This window comes from Neodiprion lecontei, chromosome 3 (assembly GCF_021901455.1).
Source record: "Neodiprion lecontei isolate iyNeoLeco1 chromosome 3, iyNeoLeco1.1, whole genome shotgun sequence".
Classification (NCBI taxonomy): Eukaryota; Metazoa; Arthropoda; class Insecta; order Hymenoptera; family Diprionidae; genus Neodiprion; species Neodiprion lecontei.
The window spans coordinates 41,167,307-41,189,343 of NC_060262.1; the positions used below are offsets into that span (position 1 = coordinate 41,167,307).

Sequence of the window (22,037 nt, forward strand, 5' to 3'; positions counted from 1 at the left end):
TTCGGCATTGGGTGTTCCGCATGAAAATTAATTTTCTGTAAATTTTACCAGTAGCGAACAATAATCATACATTCAATTTTATTTCCGCGACTCAACATGCAGAAGAGCAAGTGAATCTTCTTTCTACTCGTCACCTCCGGTTCCAACGCTAGCTTCGGATTTCCGTCGTCTCTTTGAAACGTTAGCAAATTCTTAACACTAGTACAAGTACCGTTTTCCTAGAGTAGGTAAAATTTTTGTCCTTTGTACTGTTGTCAGGTATACCGTACCGTACCATAACTTACCCTGCGCACAGCACAGTATGTATCAGGTATGCACCTAAAGCAAAGCATTGTTAACGCTGGTACTTACTTTCTGCAATAAATGAATGTCCATAGGCGTAGAGCACGTTGCTTGTTAACGATTCCTTATCGATTCAGGTTATATGTACGTAGGTATATTTCCACCGCACCAGCAGTTTGAGAAGTAGTCGAAGAGGTCCGAACTTTTCCAATTCTAACGGACTTTACGCTACCCTATTATACAAACCGTAATCCTTAAACCTGGGGATGTTGTACGCATGTACATCAATTATAAACAGGTATGCGTAGGTTAGTTATCTGTAGTATAGACTTACTCGTTAAGTACGGAGCCCGAAAGATAATGCTCGACGAACTGCACCGACCGACAATAATAAATGCACAAGATATCTCGTGCCTGTAGTTACAAGCGTATACATCCATACATATCTGCAATCCCTGAGTGCCGCGAGTAGCAACAGCTGATTTTACCTGTGGCCCTCATATAAATCTCTCTCTTTTGGACTGTTACTGTGGACATTTTTTTCTACCTGACCCTACAAACAGAGAGCCGCTTATGCGGGCCCCGGGTTAATAAATAAGCTGTCCTTACTCGCATTCACAGTTTTTGCCTCATGGTTTACCTGGAAACGAATGGCCTTGGGCGTATGTATGTACCAAACATCATGACGGTGTTCGATTTTCGTCTTTGCAAAAACTAAATGCACTTTCGTATACCGACACGAGAGCTCGCTGCCTGTGAAGTTAGTAACGTTAACGCAAAGCGACATCAGGGAATAAATCGATATTCTGCAATTTTTATAACGGTTTTGAAGGAGTATGGCTTTCCAAAATAAGAGTGTAATGTTTTGTTTATCATGGTTTATTAAATTGCGCACATTGCTAAAGGTGTGAAGTGACGATTTTTCCAAAACATGCATCGTTGCAGTAACGTTGCTAACTTCATACTCATGATAATATAATCTGTTCGAATAATACGCGATGCAGACTATAATTAGTAATTGTTGCGCAAATTATGTACCCCTGAACAATACCACGTTAAATGCAGGTAATTTTAATATTTCGCGTATGCGCTTACTTGCATTATACTTAGAATTCTAGTTTAATACTTATGTGCCGTACTGTGTATACGATACGACTCGACCGAATCGGCACTTCAGCCTTGAAGGTATGTTAGGTAGGTATTACAATTCGAGCTCGAACGTAGCGAAATGTGAGACAACGAATACGGCGGTATATACCGAGATACATACTTATGTACATACACAGATGCAGCATAGTGCATACACAGGTTCGGTACGTATGTATAACGTTGAAGAAAATCATATTTCCTTAACAATTTTAACCCCAGACTTTGGCCTGACACCGGACACGGAGAATGATTACCATGTGAAGGAGGTTCAAGATATGGTGACTATCATTCAGAGGATGATTAAAGATGGTAAGACACAGACTAAGGAGCGAAATGAAAACGAAAACAAAAACAAAAACAAGAAAAAAAAAAACAGCAACGAGTTTAGAGGCCAATCCGACAGCAACGAATTTAGAGGACATTTCGACAGCGACGATACCTGTTTATTACCAGATATGGACACACGTTTTCAGCCGTACGTCACACCGGATGTTGTCTTATGGAAGAACTAATCGTTATATTCATTAAATTTTTATTAAATCTGTAATGATGAGTTTGGGGAACGGGAGAGGTTTTAAGTCATTCAAAAGTCACGTAAGTGTAAGGGATGGCGGGGGCTGTTTTCTTGCTAACATCATCCTTATACGGGGTGGAGGGGATTCAGGATGAACGGACCATTGAGTTCCAAGCCGAAGTTGAGAAAAGAGGAAAAAAGAACGTTGAGAAAAATCGCTAGTAACGTTCTTTGAATCAATGATAGTGAATTCATTCGAATGAAATACTTATACGTAAGAGAAGTCAAAGTCAGCAAATTCGAAACCTACAAACTGAGATATTGGCGATTTTAAAGAAGCCTTTATAATTAGAACATTCGGAATGATAAAACTTGGGTGTATTTTTTCTCTTTTTCCAACTTTTGATTCAGATGGTTGATCCTTTTTGGGGGTGCCCTGATCGATTTCGACGTTGACGTTTATATCTCCAAATATCCAAATCGATATATTCCAAACGCAAAAAAAGGCTTAATAGGCCAATTTTATACACAATTCTGAACAAAAACACTCGAATACATTTTCATTTGACGCAGAAATAAAGAAATGGCATGAATTCTACGAATTTACTATTACGATTTCTTAGAATCCGTGCCATTTCTTTACTTCTGCGTCAAATGAAAGTGTATTGGAGTGTTTTTGTTCGGAATTCCGTATAGAATAGGGCTGCGAAGCCCTTTGTCCATTTTGAGATAGACTTTGATATTCGAAGATATATACGTCAATATGACGTCAACTTTGAAATCGGCCAGGGCACCCTTTCAGCGAAATATTTTTTCCCACCCTGTTTATCGTGACATTAATTGTGCAGTAATCTAGCCAAGTATTCCTAATGGACACATTTTTCGCCATGTAAAATGCTCGAAACCTTATCTATCATGTACATACATACATGCACACATACATTTGTAATATTATGATATCCGCGCTCACATGACAACCGTCGGAATTGTCGTATATTGGAGCATATCAGACACTCATAACTGTGCAGGGTTCCGAATACATTTATTACGTGTTTATCTTGGATACAATGTCTCCACTCCCGCCTCAAATAGGTACGTCAATGCGCGTATGTGTGTGTAACAAAACACATGCGGATGGAAATATTCAACAGGTGCCGGAGCTATAGGGAGGATGCATGATGCATCATGTACACATATAACACTCTGCAATCTGTCAGTAAACGGAGATATTATTCTGTTTGAATGAAATTTCACGTCTTGTTTTATACTTTACAAATACCAATAACCGTCTCAGAGCTCATGCTATGAACTCCGACCTACGAACCGTGAATTACGAGAAAAATGATGAGGTTGTGTTGAGTTGATCTGTTTTGACCCATTTGAGGTTAGATTGCGCCAAATTATATTCGTATTTCCTAACAAATTTTCTTCAGCGATTTTATTGCAGACTTTATTAAGCTTTATTGTTCTCACGTTTCAGGTCACACATTTCTGAATCCTGAAGTGGTCAATCTTGTCCTGGAACCAGGCATATGGTGAGTCTTTTGAATTTTCAAACCTCTAAAAGTGTACCTTTAGTATTCTTCACCCACTAAAAGCTAAAAAATAATCCTACCGCTATTGCAGTTCAAAAGACGAAGAGGTCGATAATAATTGTGTTGTGAGAGCACGCGGCTTACCTTGGCAGTCCTCGGATCAGGACATTGCCAAATTCTTCAGAGGGCTTAATGTTGCCAAGTGAGTACACAAATACCTTGCGATATATTTTTCTAAGGTAACAAGGATACTGTCCGATGTTACATGCTCAAACTTTGATCAAACTTGAACCAACTCGATATTTGAAAGCATTCCGAATTTATGCATCTAAAAAGATTAGTATGTAAATAATGGATTTGATAAAGAGTATTTAATTTTTTCAGTCACTCAACCATGAGTAAACTGATTTTAATCGCGCGAGTTCTTTTTGTTGAAAACTATCAGAGTTTCTGGTTCCATACAAAACCTTGTAACTGACCAATTAATCCTGGCATGATCAAAATTGAAGCACATGACTTGAGATACATTCTTTATACGTAATGATTCACATGATTCAACACTTTTCAAATAATCTATTCGATTTCTATTACCAAGCATCATTGGAGGTAAAATGAAGGTATTTATAACTAGGTGTTGTATAAAGTTTCAATTTAATCATTTAGATACAGTTTCATATCTGGATAAATTTAGATCTCATTTATAGGATATTCGTTTGCGCGTGTTTTGAGAATATTGAATCGAAAGCTGAAGGCGTATCAATTATCATGAACATCCATAATTCCCCATATATTGGCTGCTTCACGTGGGTGTGTAGGAGTTAAATTCGTCGTTAATAAAATATACTGACTGTTCCTCCTTCTGTTGCAATAGAAACATATCTTAATTATTCCATAGAAAACTCGCAGTTTTTTAATGTAAGAAGTGCCATTCTGATTTGAACAATTGTCCAAAAATATCAGTAATTCCTATGTTTAAACAAAATTAATTTGTGAGGTACTATTCTTTTATGTATAAAACTTTATGTAACTTCTCTGTTATTGAAAAGAGTTCGGAGTGGACTTATAAATGTAGAAAATTTTGCTATGTTTTTTACATCACTCCCACTCGTGTCAAAACCATCCAGTTTTGCTACCAGCAAAAAAAGTCATTGTTTGACTTGGAAGGTATTACACCAAGATTTTTTTCCTTGATTTTGTCCTCGCTCGCATTTTTCTGATACAATTTTTTATTTTTTTTGGGATGTCGCATGGTAACAGTAGGACAGTAAACATACGTTGGCCTCGGTGGGTCTATGTCCGCAGCATCATCGACTGATAGGAGTTATCTCGGGTCACAGATCATACTTATGAGTTAAAGCGATGTGTTCCCTACTTAGCTTTAACTGTCATTTTAGAACTGCCATATGGAATATGCAACAAATTTTTCTCTGCCAAGTTTTGACCCTAATTGCTTAGTTCATTTCCTTTGTGTTCAGCCTGCTTACGTGTTTCTCAAACTAGAACAAGCTTGTTGGGTGCACACTCTTTATTTTCTAGATATTATAATGTGTTTCTTTTTTGTATAATGTCGTGTATATTCTCCAGTGACGAAGGAATAATTTAACTTTTTGTTGATTATGTAATATGCTTAAATTCTTATTATTTTTGCAATTTGTCTGATTTTTCGCTTTGCAGAGGCGGTGTTGCCCTGTGTTTGAGCGCACAGGGTAGGCGTAACGGGGAGGCATTGGTGCGCCTAGTAAGCAAGGAGCACAGAGACATGGCGCTCAAAAGGCACAAACACCACATTGGGGCCAGATATATTGAGGTATACAAGGCTTCGGGTGAAGACTTTGTTGGTGTGGCAGGTGGTGCTAGCGGTGAAGCACACGCATTTCTTTCACGCGGAGCCCAAGTTATAGTTAGAATGAGAGGGCTGCCCTATGATTGTACAGCCAAGCAAGTTGTGAGTCATCCAAACATATTACGAAAGTCAATTGAAATTCGTTTTAGTTAACAAAATGACGATTAGAACTTGGATATATTTACTTTCAGTTGGAGTTTTTCCTAGCTGGCGAAAATTCGTGTCAGGTACTAGACGGTGAGGAAGGTGTGCTATTTGTGAAAAAACCTGATGGAAGGGCGACTGGCGATGCATTTGTACTTTTTGCCAAAGAAGAAGATGCCTCGAAGGCTCTCAGTAAACATCGGGATCTGATCGGTAGCCGATATATCGAACTCTTTCGAAGCACGACAGCCGAGGTTCAACAGGTACATACTCTTAAACTAAATTAATCTTAGGTTACTAATAATTAAGTAGCGACTTGGTAGCATGGTGTATATTATTTGTTACATACAGTACGAATTAATGCAATTATTGGTATTAGTGGCATGTAATGGAAAATGGAACAAGGTACGGACTAACTTACATACTACATACTGCTTGATTTTAAGGAACATCTTTTCCTAAGTGGGAGAGAAATAGAATGTTTTAAATGGTCTCTAAATTGGTATTTTCTGATTATTTGTTTCTAGGTACTGAATAGATCAATGGATCCAAAGACGTACGAGGCCCCAGCACCACTATTGGCGACAATTCCACAAGTCCCTCTTCTTCCGCAACACATAATCACCTCTGGAACACGTAAAGATTGCGTGCGTCTGCGTGGTCTCCCATACGAAGCACAAGTTGAACATATATTGGAATTTTTGGGTGAACATGCAAAGAACATAGTCTTCCAAGGAGTTCACATGGTTTACAACTCTCAGGTAAGCAGACACTCTTTGCCTATCTTTCAATATGAAGCCCGTTCTGACCAAACTAACAGATGCCGTTCATGCGATATATGAAAGCATTGAAGGAAAAAAGGCCACTTTACGAAAACATACGCAGGCAAGTGCTTATTAGCAAAGTAATCAAAGCCTGGTTTCTTCTGATTACGTCTCTAATTGAACATGAGCGAGTCAACCAATTTAACAATCAACCAGACACTCATCAAATCTATGAACAATTATGTTGATAATATCATTGTTGTCTTGATACCCAGGGCCAGCCATCGGGCGAGGCTTTCATCCAGATGGACAGCGAAAGTTCTGCTTATGCCTGCGCATCGCAGCGTCACCATCGTTATATGATATTTGGCAAGAAGCAACGTTACATCGAAGTATTTCAGTGCAGTGGCGAAGACATGAATCTGGTATTGACAGGCGCTGTCGCACCACCACCTGCCAAAGCTCTACTATCTCCCGGTACGTTGACGACACATAGTCCTGCAACCCTGGCCCATCCTCCTCCTCCATCGACGGTGGCCCTGCCGAATCACCACCAGCAAACTCCCCTGTGGGATATACATGCCTTGGTCCAAGCTCAGGCTCAGGCCCAAGCTCAGGCCCAAGCGCAGGCTCAAGCTCAAGCTCAGGCTCAGGCTCAGGCTCAGGCTCAAGCTCAGGCGCAAGTTCAAGTACAAGCGATGAGAAATCAAGATTTATGGTTAATGGCTCTTGCCTCAAACCCACCTCCCAACTCATCGTCATCTCCCGCCTCTCCGACGTCGGCGGTAGCTAGTAAGGCATTGGCGCTACCGCCACCACCACAATCCCAAATCTCCGCTTATAACATGGCCCCGCCGACATTGCACGCCCAACCTCCCCCGGCTCCGTTCTTACTGTTCAACATGCAACCCCGTTACCCAATACTGCGAGCTCCACCCCAAGCACTGTTACCTCCGTTGGTACACACTAGCCAGTTAAATCCGGCAGCTTTCATGGGTCTGAAACGCTCCTGGGAAAACGCTTTTCCAGCCGAGAGTGCCAGCAATCACGCAAAACGAGCTTGGCAATCTCCGGCAACGTTTCAAAATCCGCAGCAAGCGGCTGCTGCCTCAGGGCTGGCCTATCCCGCTCAATTCTATCCACAAATGTAATGAATGCCAACCTCGACAGGCAGCTCCTGCGATCAGCTAACGGAATGAGTACTTCCTATGGTTTCAGTTGTGGTAGGTTACGTATTTAATTAGCAATCCCGAGTACGGAAATGGCTAGAGAACAAGGAAATATTGCAAATTGCCGGAACGTAGGATGTACAAGTAGCGAATTTTCGGGTAACTGTAGCAAATATCCCGCAAAAAAATCATTCGTCTGGTGCAAACGGACGTGGCTAAAATTTTCAGCAACGTATTATTTATGCGATATTTTTTATACAATAATTATACACATATAGCCGAGATAATTCTTAGAAACGTAGCAGTTCTCACTAGGCACAGAGAGGGCTCGTGGAAAGTTTAGATATTTTTCTATATCTTTGGATCAGTACCTGCAGTTCAAAAGAGCCTAAGTGTAGGTAGGGATGGTAGCCGCTACTCATAATATTCCATAACGCGGACGAGGCTTACGGCAAATTGAATTGAATCGGTTTAATTGATATGTGTGTGTGTGGGTGTATATATATATATATATATATATATATATATATATATATATATATATATATATATATATATATACACACACACACATATATATATACAAATAAATTTATACTAAAATATATTATAAGGTTATGATTGCGTAGAGGTATGGGTATTGGGATCATGTATTGCATATGCTCGCCTAGAGATGCAATTTCCGTACATCATCACTTATATTTGATAACTTTTACCCTTTTGGGAATACTTAAGTTAAATGACGCTCAGCAGATATTTAGGCGGGAGCAGTAAGACAATTCTCATTCCTATAACATATATATAGATTCACGGACAATTGGGACACATTTAACTGGACTTATCAATGACAATAATTATTTGTTACGCGTGTCCTATTTTTGATATATACATGTATATTAATTATTGCTGATATATTGCCTGCTCGGGCAGACCTATAATATAGAAATACTAGGGACCATTCATATAATATGCTGATAGGTGTACAATATTTATCGTTGTACAGATTGACCAACGACATTCCAATGGAAATCTTAAACTTTTTTTAAATATTTTTTTTCAATTTTCCTTTTACCATTGCCAGCACCTAAGTGCCTTTTTCATAGGTGATAGAAAGTACTTACGTAATGTTAGGATCTATTAGATCAGAGCTATTGTTGATGATGATGATTATTATATTTGTACCTTCGAAGAGATAGATTGTAGGAAACTATTAACTCTAGGTAGGCACCATGATTCGCTCTCAAATCAAGATTTAATAATGTCTTGTAATATGTATATAGATGTAGTAACAATATTATTATTTCAAGTATAGTATGATGCGGTGGTTTGTGACAGCCCTTCGAATCAAATCTTTGTACAAATTCGACCTTTCAACAACATTTAACAAAAGTTCAAGTTCCGAATTGGTATAAGCGAGCCTTAATAAACACCGAACGTGGTCTGCAATATTCTCATCTCGTTCATTTCTATAAAGTTGGAAGTAAAATAAGTGATAATCAGACTTTTGACATTCTTCCATGCGGACCTATTTTCTACATATTATTATGATTAGGTGTTAGGAATAGTTATTCCATCCAATATAATATAATAATTCTTAATCTTAGCATAGTCCTTTTTTCATTCTACGAGACTGTTTTATTCTCACAAGTTTTTTGCACCTTCGATTCTCCATTGTACCATTGAATTAGTCTCATTCGAACGTTAATTTTGGATTCCGATATGATTCTACAACTCCTATGCGAAAGTTCTATTCTGAACAGTTCCAAAAAGGATCAACTGGGATAAACTGATAGATAGGCACTGCAATTTTTTGTCATATATCCAGCAATTGTGGTAAGAGAAAAGTGGTGTTAATAGAAACACAGTGGCAATATAAACTGTTGACAATTCTAATCCAGATTGTTCATTTTAAGCTTTTTACGATCAATGCTTTGTTCTTAGTCGCAGGTAGGGGCCGCAAGTAACTTCCAATGACCCCCCTCCCTCCCCCTGTTCCTTATTCCCTCTCAGCCAATATTCAGCACTTTTTTCATCGAGATCTTGTACTTAACTCGGTGTTGGGAAATCCAATTTCTTCCACGTTCCCCATTGATTGATAATTAATAACCAATGTTAGAGATATTTTGCAGCTGTTATGCACTCAGAATTGTTACATTTTTTTTCTTAGAGAGTTGTATAAATTTTATATGAGCAGCCTTTTGCTAAAACTATAAAAAATGATTACCCCGATATCATTATAATTTTTTTGCTCATGCATATGATCATGTTTAACTTGCATGACCGAAAAATATGTAATCCCTGGCGTTGCAGCAAGTTACACTGGTATTTTATTTTATTTATTTCTCTACAGCTCGTTTTTTTATTAACAATGAGACTTATAAAATAATCATTTGCATATGGCGTCACACATCAGTACATGCTGATATATATTTACTGTGTCATGTATGTATTTATTTTTTTATTTTCCGGCAGTTTCAGCAGATCTATGGTATATTGATTTTTATGCAAATTTTGTTACTTATATACTTCCAAAATTTTTATTTATTTTTCATAAATCCTTGGAGTCATGGTAGTTGTTAAACTTTACGTTAAGTAGTGTGAACAGAGTTTTGTTTGCCGAGCAACGTTCGTCATAAACATCTTGCTTCTGATGGAAAAATACGACATTTATTTTCTAAAAGTTTAATAGACAACAAGTAGTGTTTGTAAATATTTTTTATGCTAATCTAATCAAGAAACAATTTACAGGGTATCGAGATATTTATTACGACGTTCACGGCATAGTGCGAGAATCAAGTATATGCCAATTGTTCGCTGAATATCTTTCGTCGGCAAGGAAATACTTGTTCCTCCCGCTTGAATAGTATAAACAACATAAATCTAACGATAACGGCTATAATTCAAGGTAGAACAAGACTACTTGGGTATGACATGTGTAGCAAGTGAATGTAAATTTATTCTCTCTGTTATCAACCCAGTTATGTTACATATTTTATTACATGCATACAGTCGTCGGTTCTATCTTGCATTGCCTAAGAGTGCCTCTTGAAAATTCTGACAACAACTTGACGACATGGTATGGGCAAATTTTTTCGCAAATGCTGCATCAGCAGATACTCAAGTGTAGCGTACATTACATCACTAATCTCATAGTTGCAACGATTATCGTTTCAATTGAAAGGTTCGCGAGTCGAAAGACCAATACTTGAATATATATCACGTGGTTGTCAACATCTCGATACAGAAATAACAATCAATGTATCGAGAAATTACCAAAGTAGAATACTGCGTACTTTATGTTGCTGCAAAAGAATGACAAAGCTTGCATTTGATATTTATCGGGTAACCGTCTTCCATCAATTCCTGATGTGCCAGAATTTTCGAGAGAGATGTACACACTACATTGCATTATAATGTTGGCTTTCGCTGGATTCACAAACAATCATGGGCAGAGACAATTATTTTCTATTATCCCTGTACTAACCGATGCTATACATATTGGACCGTGACTTGTGCTGGATGTGTTGTTTGGTGTTCTGGATGGCTAACCTGGTGACTGATAGTTATGTGTATCGTTAATTATTATATTGCATATAGTTATCTGCATTAATTATTATCACTATATAGCACTTGATGTCTTATGAATATCGAGCGGTATTAAACGCTCCGGTATTGGGCCATATAGGACATATTTTAGAGGGTTTCTTTCCGATCTTTTTTTTTTCTATCCACCTAATTTCCTGTTTAGTTTTCTCTCTTCCAAATCGTGTAAATCCTTGATTACATTTATTCAACAAATAATTAATTTATGATTCCAAGTTATCAATAGGTAATGTCAGTCGTTGATTTATATGATCGTTTTTTTCACATTACGCCCACTACGATTCGGAATACAAAACAACGCGACTATGGTCACTTTGAAGAGAACTGATGTTTGAAGATACTGCAAAGTCTTGTATTCATTTTTCAGTATGTTTATTTCATCCTTCATCTTTGGAAAAGGATGTAATATACATTAACGCGAATTACATTTTGAATGCTACATATGTTCAAGCAAATTTAACGATTAGTAAAACTGCAGTTGATGGACAAATCTCATTGAGGCATGGAATTCGGTATTTCACTTACAATTAGAACCTGTAGCAAGTTTAGCCATCTCCTTTTTCCGATACTTCAACCATTTATTCGAATGACACGAGTCTTGACATAGGATTGGAAAACGTGCCAATGAACTCACACTAAGACAGGAATAGATCTTATTAAATTATACATCGATATTCGCGACTGTTGAATGGATATATTATTCAATTAAGTTGCAGCGTGTATTTACGAGCTCTTTGTATCTCTTCATCCCTTAACAACCTTTTCCCTTTTCCATCTCCACCGAACTCATTCGTTCTCAAAAGTTTGTTGAAACTAAACGGTTTCAGCAGTAGATAACTTACAGAATTTACTTACATGCTTCTGCCTTTTTTTTGAACTAGCGAAAGCTAACACACATGGTTAAGTGATTGGCATAAAGATAAAATTTATCAATTCAATAATGGAGCATTTTACACCAATTCTAGCAATATTGGGACTTAGGACTATTTATCGCTGTATACTCTCTGTATGTCGATCATTATATTAATATTAATAATCATGTTATTAATAAATGTACTCGTGTCTCGTGGATATATACGCTTGTTGGGTTGGTGGACTTTTACCTTGATACCTTATTCATTGCTCGTACTTTTTGTTCAATCTTTCTCACAAGGCATTTTTCAGTTTTTTTTTTTTTTTTATCCTTCCATTTTCTATATTTAAATTTCATAGATTTACTTAGATACTGTTGAACTTTTTATTCCCATTTGGGTATACTTGTGCACGCATGTACATACCTTACATACCGGCATACAAGTGCCAGTGCATTTCTTGTATGTATCGTATGTCAGTATATTAATTGCATTTTTTTTTTGCAAGGTAGATTGCTTGTGAAAACGATGCTGAACTCATACAACGGGTGATTAATAAATAAAGTCGGGATAAAATCTTGGATATTTAACTCTAAGTGTAGGAATAACATCAATTTTTATCGATCGCCGATCTCCCCTCACTTGTGTAAGATTATGCATGTACATAACGGCAGAACTTTATTGGAAGAAATAGGAAAATATTATGTGAAACGCTCCAGTAAAAATTATGTAAGATTCGTGCTTCTTCCCTGAAGAGCCTTTGCGCAATTCACGTACGGTTCCTGAAAAAAAAATTGAGGGTATGTTATCAAACAAGACCATCTTCGGCCAGTCTAATCACTGCTTACTGCATAAATAGATAAACTGGAACTTACTAGCGTCAAGCCATTACAGTAAGCAGTGATGCGCTGCTCAGTCTCAGTCGGCTAAAAAGTAACGGTGAATCTTCAAATTTATTATTTGCTTCGAAAAGAAAGCTGCTGCACCTGCAACTTTTATGGTGATATACAAATAAGTATCAGTATATCGTAATAGATTCACCTTGCAAAAGAAATGTGGTTAATATAAGACACTATGCACATGTATAAGTCAGATGAAAATGTATTAATCGAAACTTTTTTTTTACCCTCAGTGTTCTCAGAGTAAACCAGTAGTGTGAAAGAATAACTTTTACTTTATATAGGGGGGACATTTTTGGAGTGAGTAACTCGTGGCAACATGAGATTCTCTAAGTCGCCAACCTTGAGAGGTCTTCCCTTTATAACAATGCATTTTATATGCATACTGTCTTACAAAAAGTACGATCATCACATTCCTGTTCCGTTATTTACGATACTTCACTGGATTCGCAGGTATTAGTAGGTACCAATTGAGGTCAATTTTACACATGTTGCAGCCTCTATTCTCTTTTAAACTGTCAAATTTTCTGTTCGTATTCTCTGAAGTGTAAGTTTAGTTAACAAAAAACCATTTGGTGCCATAGATATTCCGTTGACATTTTCCATGGTATAATGTACAGTATGTGATTTTGGCTTCATCATGAGTATTTGTTAGTTTTCTGTTACATTCCAGAACTGAATTATGCAACGATCAATGTTAGCTAATTACCGCTACAAATCTCATAGTTAAACCTAATGAAAACTTAAGTAACAAAGAATGCCTAAGCCTAATCATATTTTCAAATATCACTATGATCACATTCAGTTCTTATTATTATCTTGCCGACACTCAATTACGATTTTCTTCTTTCGACGGTGCAGTGAAAATTTAAATAAAATGAGGTCAATTGATGAGAATTCGCAAAAATTCTGTATATTAGTATTCACTTATGAAGTGCAATATTGGTGTCCACTGAATGTATAAGAAATTGTGAACTATACAACTTGCGCATCTAGTGAAGGTGTCACTTTCTTATAGGACTGTAATCACACCATATTTGGTGAGAATAATTACTACCTAATTATTGAAATATTTCAGAAACCAACGACCAGACTTCGTTCAACTGATGTTCTTTGATTTCATTATCACTATGACAGAAAATTTTATTTGATCTATTCGTTCTGGACAATTCAGAGTGTAATTGTGTCTACATGGTAAATCTCTACGCTAGGATATATTATAGTTTTTAATCAGGCCGTCAGTTACCCTTAAACGATTTGGTTAGGCAGATGCAAAAATTATTTGCAATTGTGGGTTGGCTATAATAGATTACTGTTGAACATTTTAACAAAGTATCATTAAAATCACTTTGTCACAACGATGATCATTTTCATTTAGTATACATTTTATTCTGTTCAAAAGCAAGGAGCAACATTAGCAATATTATTAATTAACGTAGTTTTGACTCTTGTTGCTAGCTCCTATTGTAGCGGAGCGTTGGTTTCTGAATATTGTTGGTTGGAGGCATGTGCAGCCAAGGTATCCGAGTCACGAAAATATATTTAAAAATATTAGTGATTCCTAGCAACAATGTTGATGGTCCTATGGTATTTTATGGTGTGTCCGGGGCTCTGCCTGGTGGATGGACCATAATTATCTCGCTATCTTGCCGAGTCCAACTCCGGTGTTCGCTACTATATCCCTGCTATATTACTCTGTCCGCTTGACCTGCGATATATTATTCCCAAAATGATATTGAATGTCACATTTGGGAATACAGACGCGTTTTCTTTTGTATATTTCACAAAATAACAGCATTAACTTGTATGTATTGTAATCTGTATAAACAATGTATTATTGTATATTTGTTTGTTTCAACTCAACGTGTTCTACAGGCACATAATGCGGGGAAATATAATGTCAGTTTTACAAAATCTCTCTTTTTTCAAGTAATCGGATGTTAGTGTGGTTAGCAGTGGTAAAGGAGCAGACTATCTGAACGGCGAAGATTATTGGTGTGGTAAGAAAACATTACGGGGATGGAATAAATAATTAAAACAGCTTATTGTGGTCTGTGGACAATTGGACATAGAAAGTGTGGGGATTGGTTGGCAGAGGGAGGGCAGAGGGTGGGATAGGGGCAGAATTTTACAATGGTCAGTGCGACGTTAACGTATGTTGCGTGGTGCAGTGTCGATGGCGGTATGGTAGCGGGACTACAGTACGTATACTAACTTCTGTGCTTCAGGTAGGCCAATTATTCCAATCATTATATCATCCCGAATCAGCTGTCGGTGGTTTACAGTTGATAATAATAAAAGATGCCCTGTATTTTTACATTCAAGGTATTTTTATTTTGTTCAATTTCTCAACACTTTAAAGAGACTTGCTGCTATTTTTTTTTATTATTTGACTGCATCCCACCGAACGTCATGGAAATTCTATGTGCATTCAGAATTTATGACATTGATGATTCTTTTCAGAATATTTATCACTTCATTACTCGATGATTCAAATCACAGTTGACAAGTGTCGGACAATTAAATTCATTTATTAGGAACTTAATTCTTCGCGCCTCTTCAGAGCACTGTCATTACCATTGCACTAATACGAATCACGATTCTAAAATTATCACTGCACAAAACCACGTTAAGGCTATACACTTAACTGTATGGGTATAATAGCCCATAGACTTTATTTGTAAATAGAATCATGGGTTCGTTGGTTAATTGGCTAATGTTACTCGTTTGGTAGCTTTCTATAACGAATTTATTATACATTGCTACAAATCTGCCTACTTTTATATTGTCACATAGAATGATCTTTGTAAAAAATAATATAGCAATAAGCTTTGTTATTAAAATGATGGAAAAAGCTTTTACTAGTAGATATATCTGTATGTATAACTTTAATAATTACGACTACTTTCAAACTCAAGTTGTGGCTTTGAAATACAGTTAATTACTCCTCCAAATTGAACAAAGTCTTTTTTTTTGCAAAAGCTATACACTTATTTTCTTCCTGCCACATATATTTGTCTGTGGTATCAACTGTCGTCTTTAAAATTGTAAACGTCAATAACATTTCCAGTCAAATTAAATTATTTCTAAAATATCAGCGAGCAATTATACACTACCATTTTGTAACAATTACCCTGGACGCAGTACACTTCTTTAGAGTTGGAAGCTAGACACGTTAATCAGATTCCATGAAATTATTTCACATTTTCATAACTTTTATATTATTTGATCAAACTTCTCAAATTGTGACTAAGTGAAACATTACTATTTCTTCCTCAGGAGGTACAATGATGCCGCCTCCGTTTGGACCAGGTGCGATATATCCTGCGCAAGCGGCAATGTTACCTCGGGGGCCACCGCAATTTGCACCCGCATATCCACCTATATTCTATTGGCCATACCCGTCACCACCAGTCAGTCCAACCAATTACTATAACCCAGCTAACGTTGGCGGCATAGCACCGATTCCTCAGCAAGCTACTCTGGTGAGTATCTCTTATTATATCTCATAACAAATATTCTTTAAAATTGAAGTCAATGAAAGTGTATTGCTTTATGTTTGTAACACTATTGATAGCGAGGTGAAGTTTATGTTTGAACTAAAACTCGAAATCGTATCTTATTGCAGTTGACCTCCCCAGAATGCCTTCACCTGGGCCCACCAGAGCCTAGGATACAGGATGCTCATATACCAAGACCTGAAATAGACAAGCGTATTCCGCTACCACCATTACATGCTCCGCGTAGTCAATACATCGAATTATTCATGGTTTGATCGGGCTACTTGTTCGATCAAAGAAATAATCAAGTCAACACCTTGCCTCGCCCAGCATAAACTACTGATGTATCATACAAGTGATATTATGATAATAATCGTTTGTGGTCCCTCCCGTAGTTCTATCGAATAATCAGACGAAAAGGTCGATACAGCCTTAATCTTACAAAATTATATTAAATTTTATACATATCAAATATATTCGTACAGTCGTCTGTGCGTTACACTCACGATAAAGGTTGAAATATTCCAAAAAATATTAATATGCGGAAGGCATGCCAGCCTTTTACCTTTCGCTTTCCCTGTACAAATCATTACTGAAGTATATGGGACAAAGTGTAGAGAAAAAATTAGCATCTTGTTTGAACATGCCGACAGAATTATTTCTGCAATGTCGGAGTACTAGATAAGAAGGCCACAGATTATCAACCTAATAGATTTTAAACATAAAAAGTTAGTTTTAATACTTTTACTATTGTTAATAGCGCAATGAAAATATTTTAATGAATAATCAGATAGCTTAACTTATAGGTAAATATAAAGAATCTAATATATTCGTTACTCTTATCAATATTTCAGATTGTGCTCCTCGATGGTACGACATGTTATGTGCTTGAAGAATTTTTATCTATGTCACTGGTTGAACATTTAACAGAAATTTGTATTATTTGATAGACAAGTTGATAAATGCATAATATATAATTGTGTACCAAGAGAGTATAGAACAATGCAAAGTATAATCAAGGAAACAGCAAATATCACAAAAGTCTTCCAACAATCTTTTTTAGTATAATGATTTCCATTGTTAACTTATTATATTAAGTTATTGATTGCATTTTTATGTATCCTAAAATACCGCTCTTATTTACTATTGACTATTACTACTACGTATAATTACTATACTGTTAGCTAATGAAACCACAGAGTAGCATGCAACGAATTATTTTATTTTCTATATATATATATATATATATGCAGCAGGCAGTAGTGTCTTAAAATACTGTCTTGAGCGGATTTTAAAGAGAATATTCTTATTTTTACCCAAGCTTTATATTAATTCGATTCGTTTGATGCAACACCTATGCCATTTATTTGGAATCAGTTGAAGGTTGCCTATAGCTGTATCGAAATAAATAATACATTGGCTGTGACAGGCGGTAACCCATTAAGTCTCTGATCGCGCGAGTTGAACATATTTCTCATTAAATTTATTAATTTTTACACTAGTACGAAATGAAATTTTCTTTAGGATTCCGTTAAAATCTGTACAATGCGAACATTATTTGGGTGTTTATCCCGATTATCGCGTTATATGCCATCTCTCAATTTTTTCTTTATTCGACAGCCCAATGAAAATGGAATTTCATTTTCAACGGCATACTTACCCTTTCAAAAACCTATGCGACAGTGCAGTTGAGAAGATTCCAAATTTTTTAATTATCCTCAACGTATTTTCTTCGACTTTATCAATTTAACCGTTTTTGAGACCACGTGATCCAAATAGTTTATATTATTATATCATTTATTTCTTAAGTTTGTTGATTAAATTAATTCTAAGTAAACAATCATCCTCTTTATATACTAGATAATAGATTAGCAAGATATTGTTTCGCCTTGGTCCTCTTCTTCTATTTTCAAATATAATTAAGCCCGACAGGTGCAATAAAAATCCTGTGCGTGGGTTATATTTTGTGCAATACAAATAGGCCGGTACGTTGCAATACCGCTAAGGACCACGAAAAGTGCATAAAGTTACAATTGACGGTGTAATTTGTACAAGGTTTCTTATCGGCCCAGCGAACGGCAAAACTTTCAAACGGACAGGCGTTCCGAATAAGCTTTTGTTTCATTTTTCAATATTCAATACCAATTTACTTTTTCTCGCTTAGAAGAAACTGAATTTCTTATTGTTGTTACAAAAACCACGAAAATACCTGGATGCATGTCCATGATAGATGTAAGTAATATTCAGGTATTTGTTTTTTTCGTAGAGTATCTAAATCGTTCCCAAAAATGATGCCTGCTCTGTGTCGTTTCACCCTTGTTGTAATTCTAATCGAATTTGGGTCGATAACTAATCAAAAGCTTGAGCCACGCATCTTGATACATATATTTTTGCATTTCCGTTGTCTCCTGCTTTTTATTCGACTTGTTATCAAACGGAGGTGGACAATTTTAATATTTATCTTAGTCTTGAACTTTGGATGTCACGCACCCTCCAAAAATATACCCGTATATTTATATGTTATATTAATATATTTTGTAGCAAATGTAGTTAGCCAATTGAAATGACAGTTTTTGCAGCTGTATTGAGCATACGATATTCGTATCATTTGCGCACATCTGGACAGCTGTAGCAATTGATCAGTGTGTGCCGCTTTCCCAAAACTGTCTAGCCAAGCAATATAATTCTAAGTCGTGGAAATTTTTTTATTTATATTTACAGCTAGTGGCTGCGAAAACTGTTTTACACTCGTGTTAATCTGTTACTAAGATGTGAATTAAGTAATTTACAAAAATTAATATATCGCATACATAGATTTTATTAGATGTATAATTACTTAAATTATAGTCAAATTTTATAATGATTGATTTTGTGGGCAAAGCAGCACATTGCAATAACAGCAATATAAATTATTAATATATTGACAAAATTGGGTGATTATCAACATTAGCAGAGTTTTGCCTCGAGTGTTGTATAAGAATTGTGTGCATTCTATGCATTTTTGCATGTACAAGAAATGCAAATTACACTCACTCGGCAACTATTTCGAATTAAAAATGAATTGTTAATTGGTCAATATTTGAATTATCATGCTACTCTTCTCTTACGAGAAAATTTCCTGAACATAGAAATTCTTTTGCGTGAAAAATCCATCGGAATGGAATTCAAGTATTTCCAGAATTGGTTGTCTCACCAAAAAAAGATTATGCTGCGTACATTGCCAGTTGTTAATTATCGATAAAAACTCATTGTACAACACGAAAGCATTGATGCTGATTGTTGGAACTTGGGAAGCTAAGAGTGGATCCCATAGAAAAAAGAAACATGGTGTGATTCACAATTAGTATATTACTATTAGCATACACTGAGAAAAAAAAAAAAAAACACATCCGTGACATGGAAGTCTAAAATGCCTAGTGTTCTAAATATTAATTGTTATATGTGGTTGAAACTACATAATTAATTAGAGCTAGTATCGTAATTGTAAAACGCATCTCAAATAAAAACTACACAAAGTGACAGCTAAAATTAGGTCGTATAGAGGTATTACTGCATGTCTTGGTATTTTATCATTACTTTTATTGAATGCCTTAGGAGATATTTTTAACATATTATACTTGTACAAAATAATGAAAGACCATATTTGAAATTGAAATATTTGAAATCAGTCGCATAAGATAGTAAGCACCATGTTCAATGTTAAGCGTGAGAAAATATATATTGGTATAATTAGTCTAGCATTCAACAGAAAATTGCCAATAGCCAATTAATTTTTTCGAATGTAACATTGAATATGGTGCCTACTTATATTAGTTACATCACTAATTTCAAATATTGCATTCAATTTCAAATGTTCTCTATTTCTTATTACCCGAAAAATAAGATGAAAAATTTTATTAATGTTTTTGTTCAGAACTGCGAATAGAATGCGGGTATCAAGCCCTTTTTCCCAGGGCACCCGCTTAAAAAACTGCCATCCTGACATCTTAATTTCCAATTTAATTGTGAAATCGTCGTGTCCCGCTCGTGTCGTTGGTATATTTGTTGCGGTTAGTCCAGTTTATAAATGTAATGCGGTGTGTGGTGGAATTCTCACGGTAATATAATCGGTCAAGTGACACAGAAAAGCATTTAAACTAACAAAATCTGCCGTATTAGTTTTCATTTGTCGTGATTTGAACCGGATTATAATTCCAAATTATTAAAATGTAGTTTCGTTGGATACTAGTAACTGCAACGATTTTTTTATTTTTTTTCTTATCGCGCTAAGTATTAATATTTGGAGTCAGTGAACCAGTGGCATTTCAGAATACAGCAAGTGGTTCTACATGAATATCATTATTCGATACTACGAATCATCGCGAAGATTGTCAAATATTAAATTTATCCGTCGATACCGAATGGAAAATAATTTGATAATACAATTAATTCAGCGCTCTTCTAACGTAATATTTATTTTGTTTCTCGCCTCAGAAATATCAAATTTATTCACCATGTGTGAGTCGCATGATTGAAATTACTATCTATCACTACTAACTTTAAGCTTTTCAAATCGTTCGATTCAATGGCGTCAACTACAGACCGTGATCGTAAGCCTTCAGAGCGTAGGAGGGTTCTGCTCTATCGACTCTACATAACGGGTTCGCACCGACATTCGTAGCAGCCACGGTCATACATAGGTTTCTCTCTGACAATCAGATTCGATTTGAATAACCCTTATCCGACTGATTGGACCCTCAGGAACTCAGAAAACGCAGCGAAAAGAGCGTAGGACCAACAGGAGAGAAACGGCGAGCAAAAAAGCACCTGCTGAAAAATGTCGAAAACACAGGATCTCGTTTATTGGCTGTAACTTTTGATGCGTTGATCGCAGCGTATTGGAATTGCGCCCAATCCATTTCTCTCGCTAAATTACGTCGATATAGTGCGCCAAAGAATTGATTCCAGCACTTTTCAAAATCGCGAAAATTTTCGCCAAAAACACAAAGGGGTTAGCCTTACTTTTTTTTTGGGCAAAAAACTTTTGCTCTCAGATTCGATTTAAATGACCCTTATCCGACTAATTGGACCCTCAGGAACTCAGAAAACGCAGCGAAAAGAGCGTAGGACCAACAGGAGAGAAACGGCGAGCAAAAAAGCACCTGCTGAAAAATGTCGAAAACACAGGATCTCGTTTATTGGCTGTAACTTTTGATGCGTTGATCGCAGCGTATTGGAATTGCGCCCAATCCATTTCTCTCGCAAAATTACGTCGATATGGTGCGCCAAAGAATTGATTCCAGCACTTTTCAAAATCGCGAAAATTTTCGCCAAAAACACAAAGGGGTTAGCCTTACTTTTTTTTTGGGCAAAAAACTTTTGGTCTCATGTGATACATACAGGTCTGGCAACGAAGCCAATTTTCTACAGAGCGGTGTGGTTCTCTTGTTGTCCGTGGTTTTTAGTGTTTGAAATAGCCATGCGCTGCTATCTAGAGATGTACGTGGGGTAGGGATGAAAATGTGCCACCGAAATTATATTTGAAATGAAGCATATAACCTAAAATCAGCGCGTGCATCATACTCACGGTCTTACATACGCGTGAAACGCAGTTGCGTTTTAAAAAAAAAGATGGTTAAACCATGTGCCGTACCGCGGTTTAAAAAATTATCGAAATTGGTTAACCAATAAAAACAACACCGTTTCTTTAGACAACATACGTTTATTTCATTTATTACCTTCGTAGATTTATTATTCGTACATATACATGAAATTTATATTTTTTTTTTCCTTAAAATGAACGAG

At 36.3% G+C, this 22,037-nt stretch overlaps 1 protein-coding gene across 7 annotated transcripts in view; it reads left to right on the forward strand.

Annotated features, from left to right (window-relative positions):
* The window catches only part of LOC107225944 (RNA-binding protein fusilli), a 39,667-nt gene extending 19,514 nt beyond the window's left edge, over positions 1–20,153 (forward strand). For 4 of the 7 annotated variants that reach the window (XM_046734828.1, XM_046734831.1, XM_046734830.1 and 1 more), the window contains 9 exons: positions 1,651–1,740; positions 3,426–3,480; positions 3,572–3,682; positions 5,155–5,425; positions 5,515–5,730; positions 5,995–6,228; positions 6,507–6,708; positions 16,033–16,238; positions 16,382–20,153. In XM_046734828.1, the coding sequence (XP_046590784.1) occupies positions 1,651–1,740; positions 3,426–3,480; positions 3,572–3,682; positions 5,155–5,425; positions 5,515–5,730; positions 5,995–6,228; positions 6,507–6,708; positions 16,033–16,238; positions 16,382–16,528 (1,532 nt within the window). In that variant the 3' untranslated portion in view covers positions 16,529–20,153. Of the gene's footprint in view, positions 1–1,650; positions 1,741–3,425; positions 3,481–3,571; positions 3,683–5,154; positions 5,426–5,514; positions 5,731–5,994; positions 6,229–6,506; positions 7,899–14,683; positions 14,754–16,032; positions 16,239–16,381 lie in introns of those variants that run through there. The other 3 variants (XM_046734826.1, XM_046734827.1, XR_006903427.1) reach the window with 2 other exon arrangements.
* Positions 20,154–22,037: the final 1,884 nt, after the last annotated feature.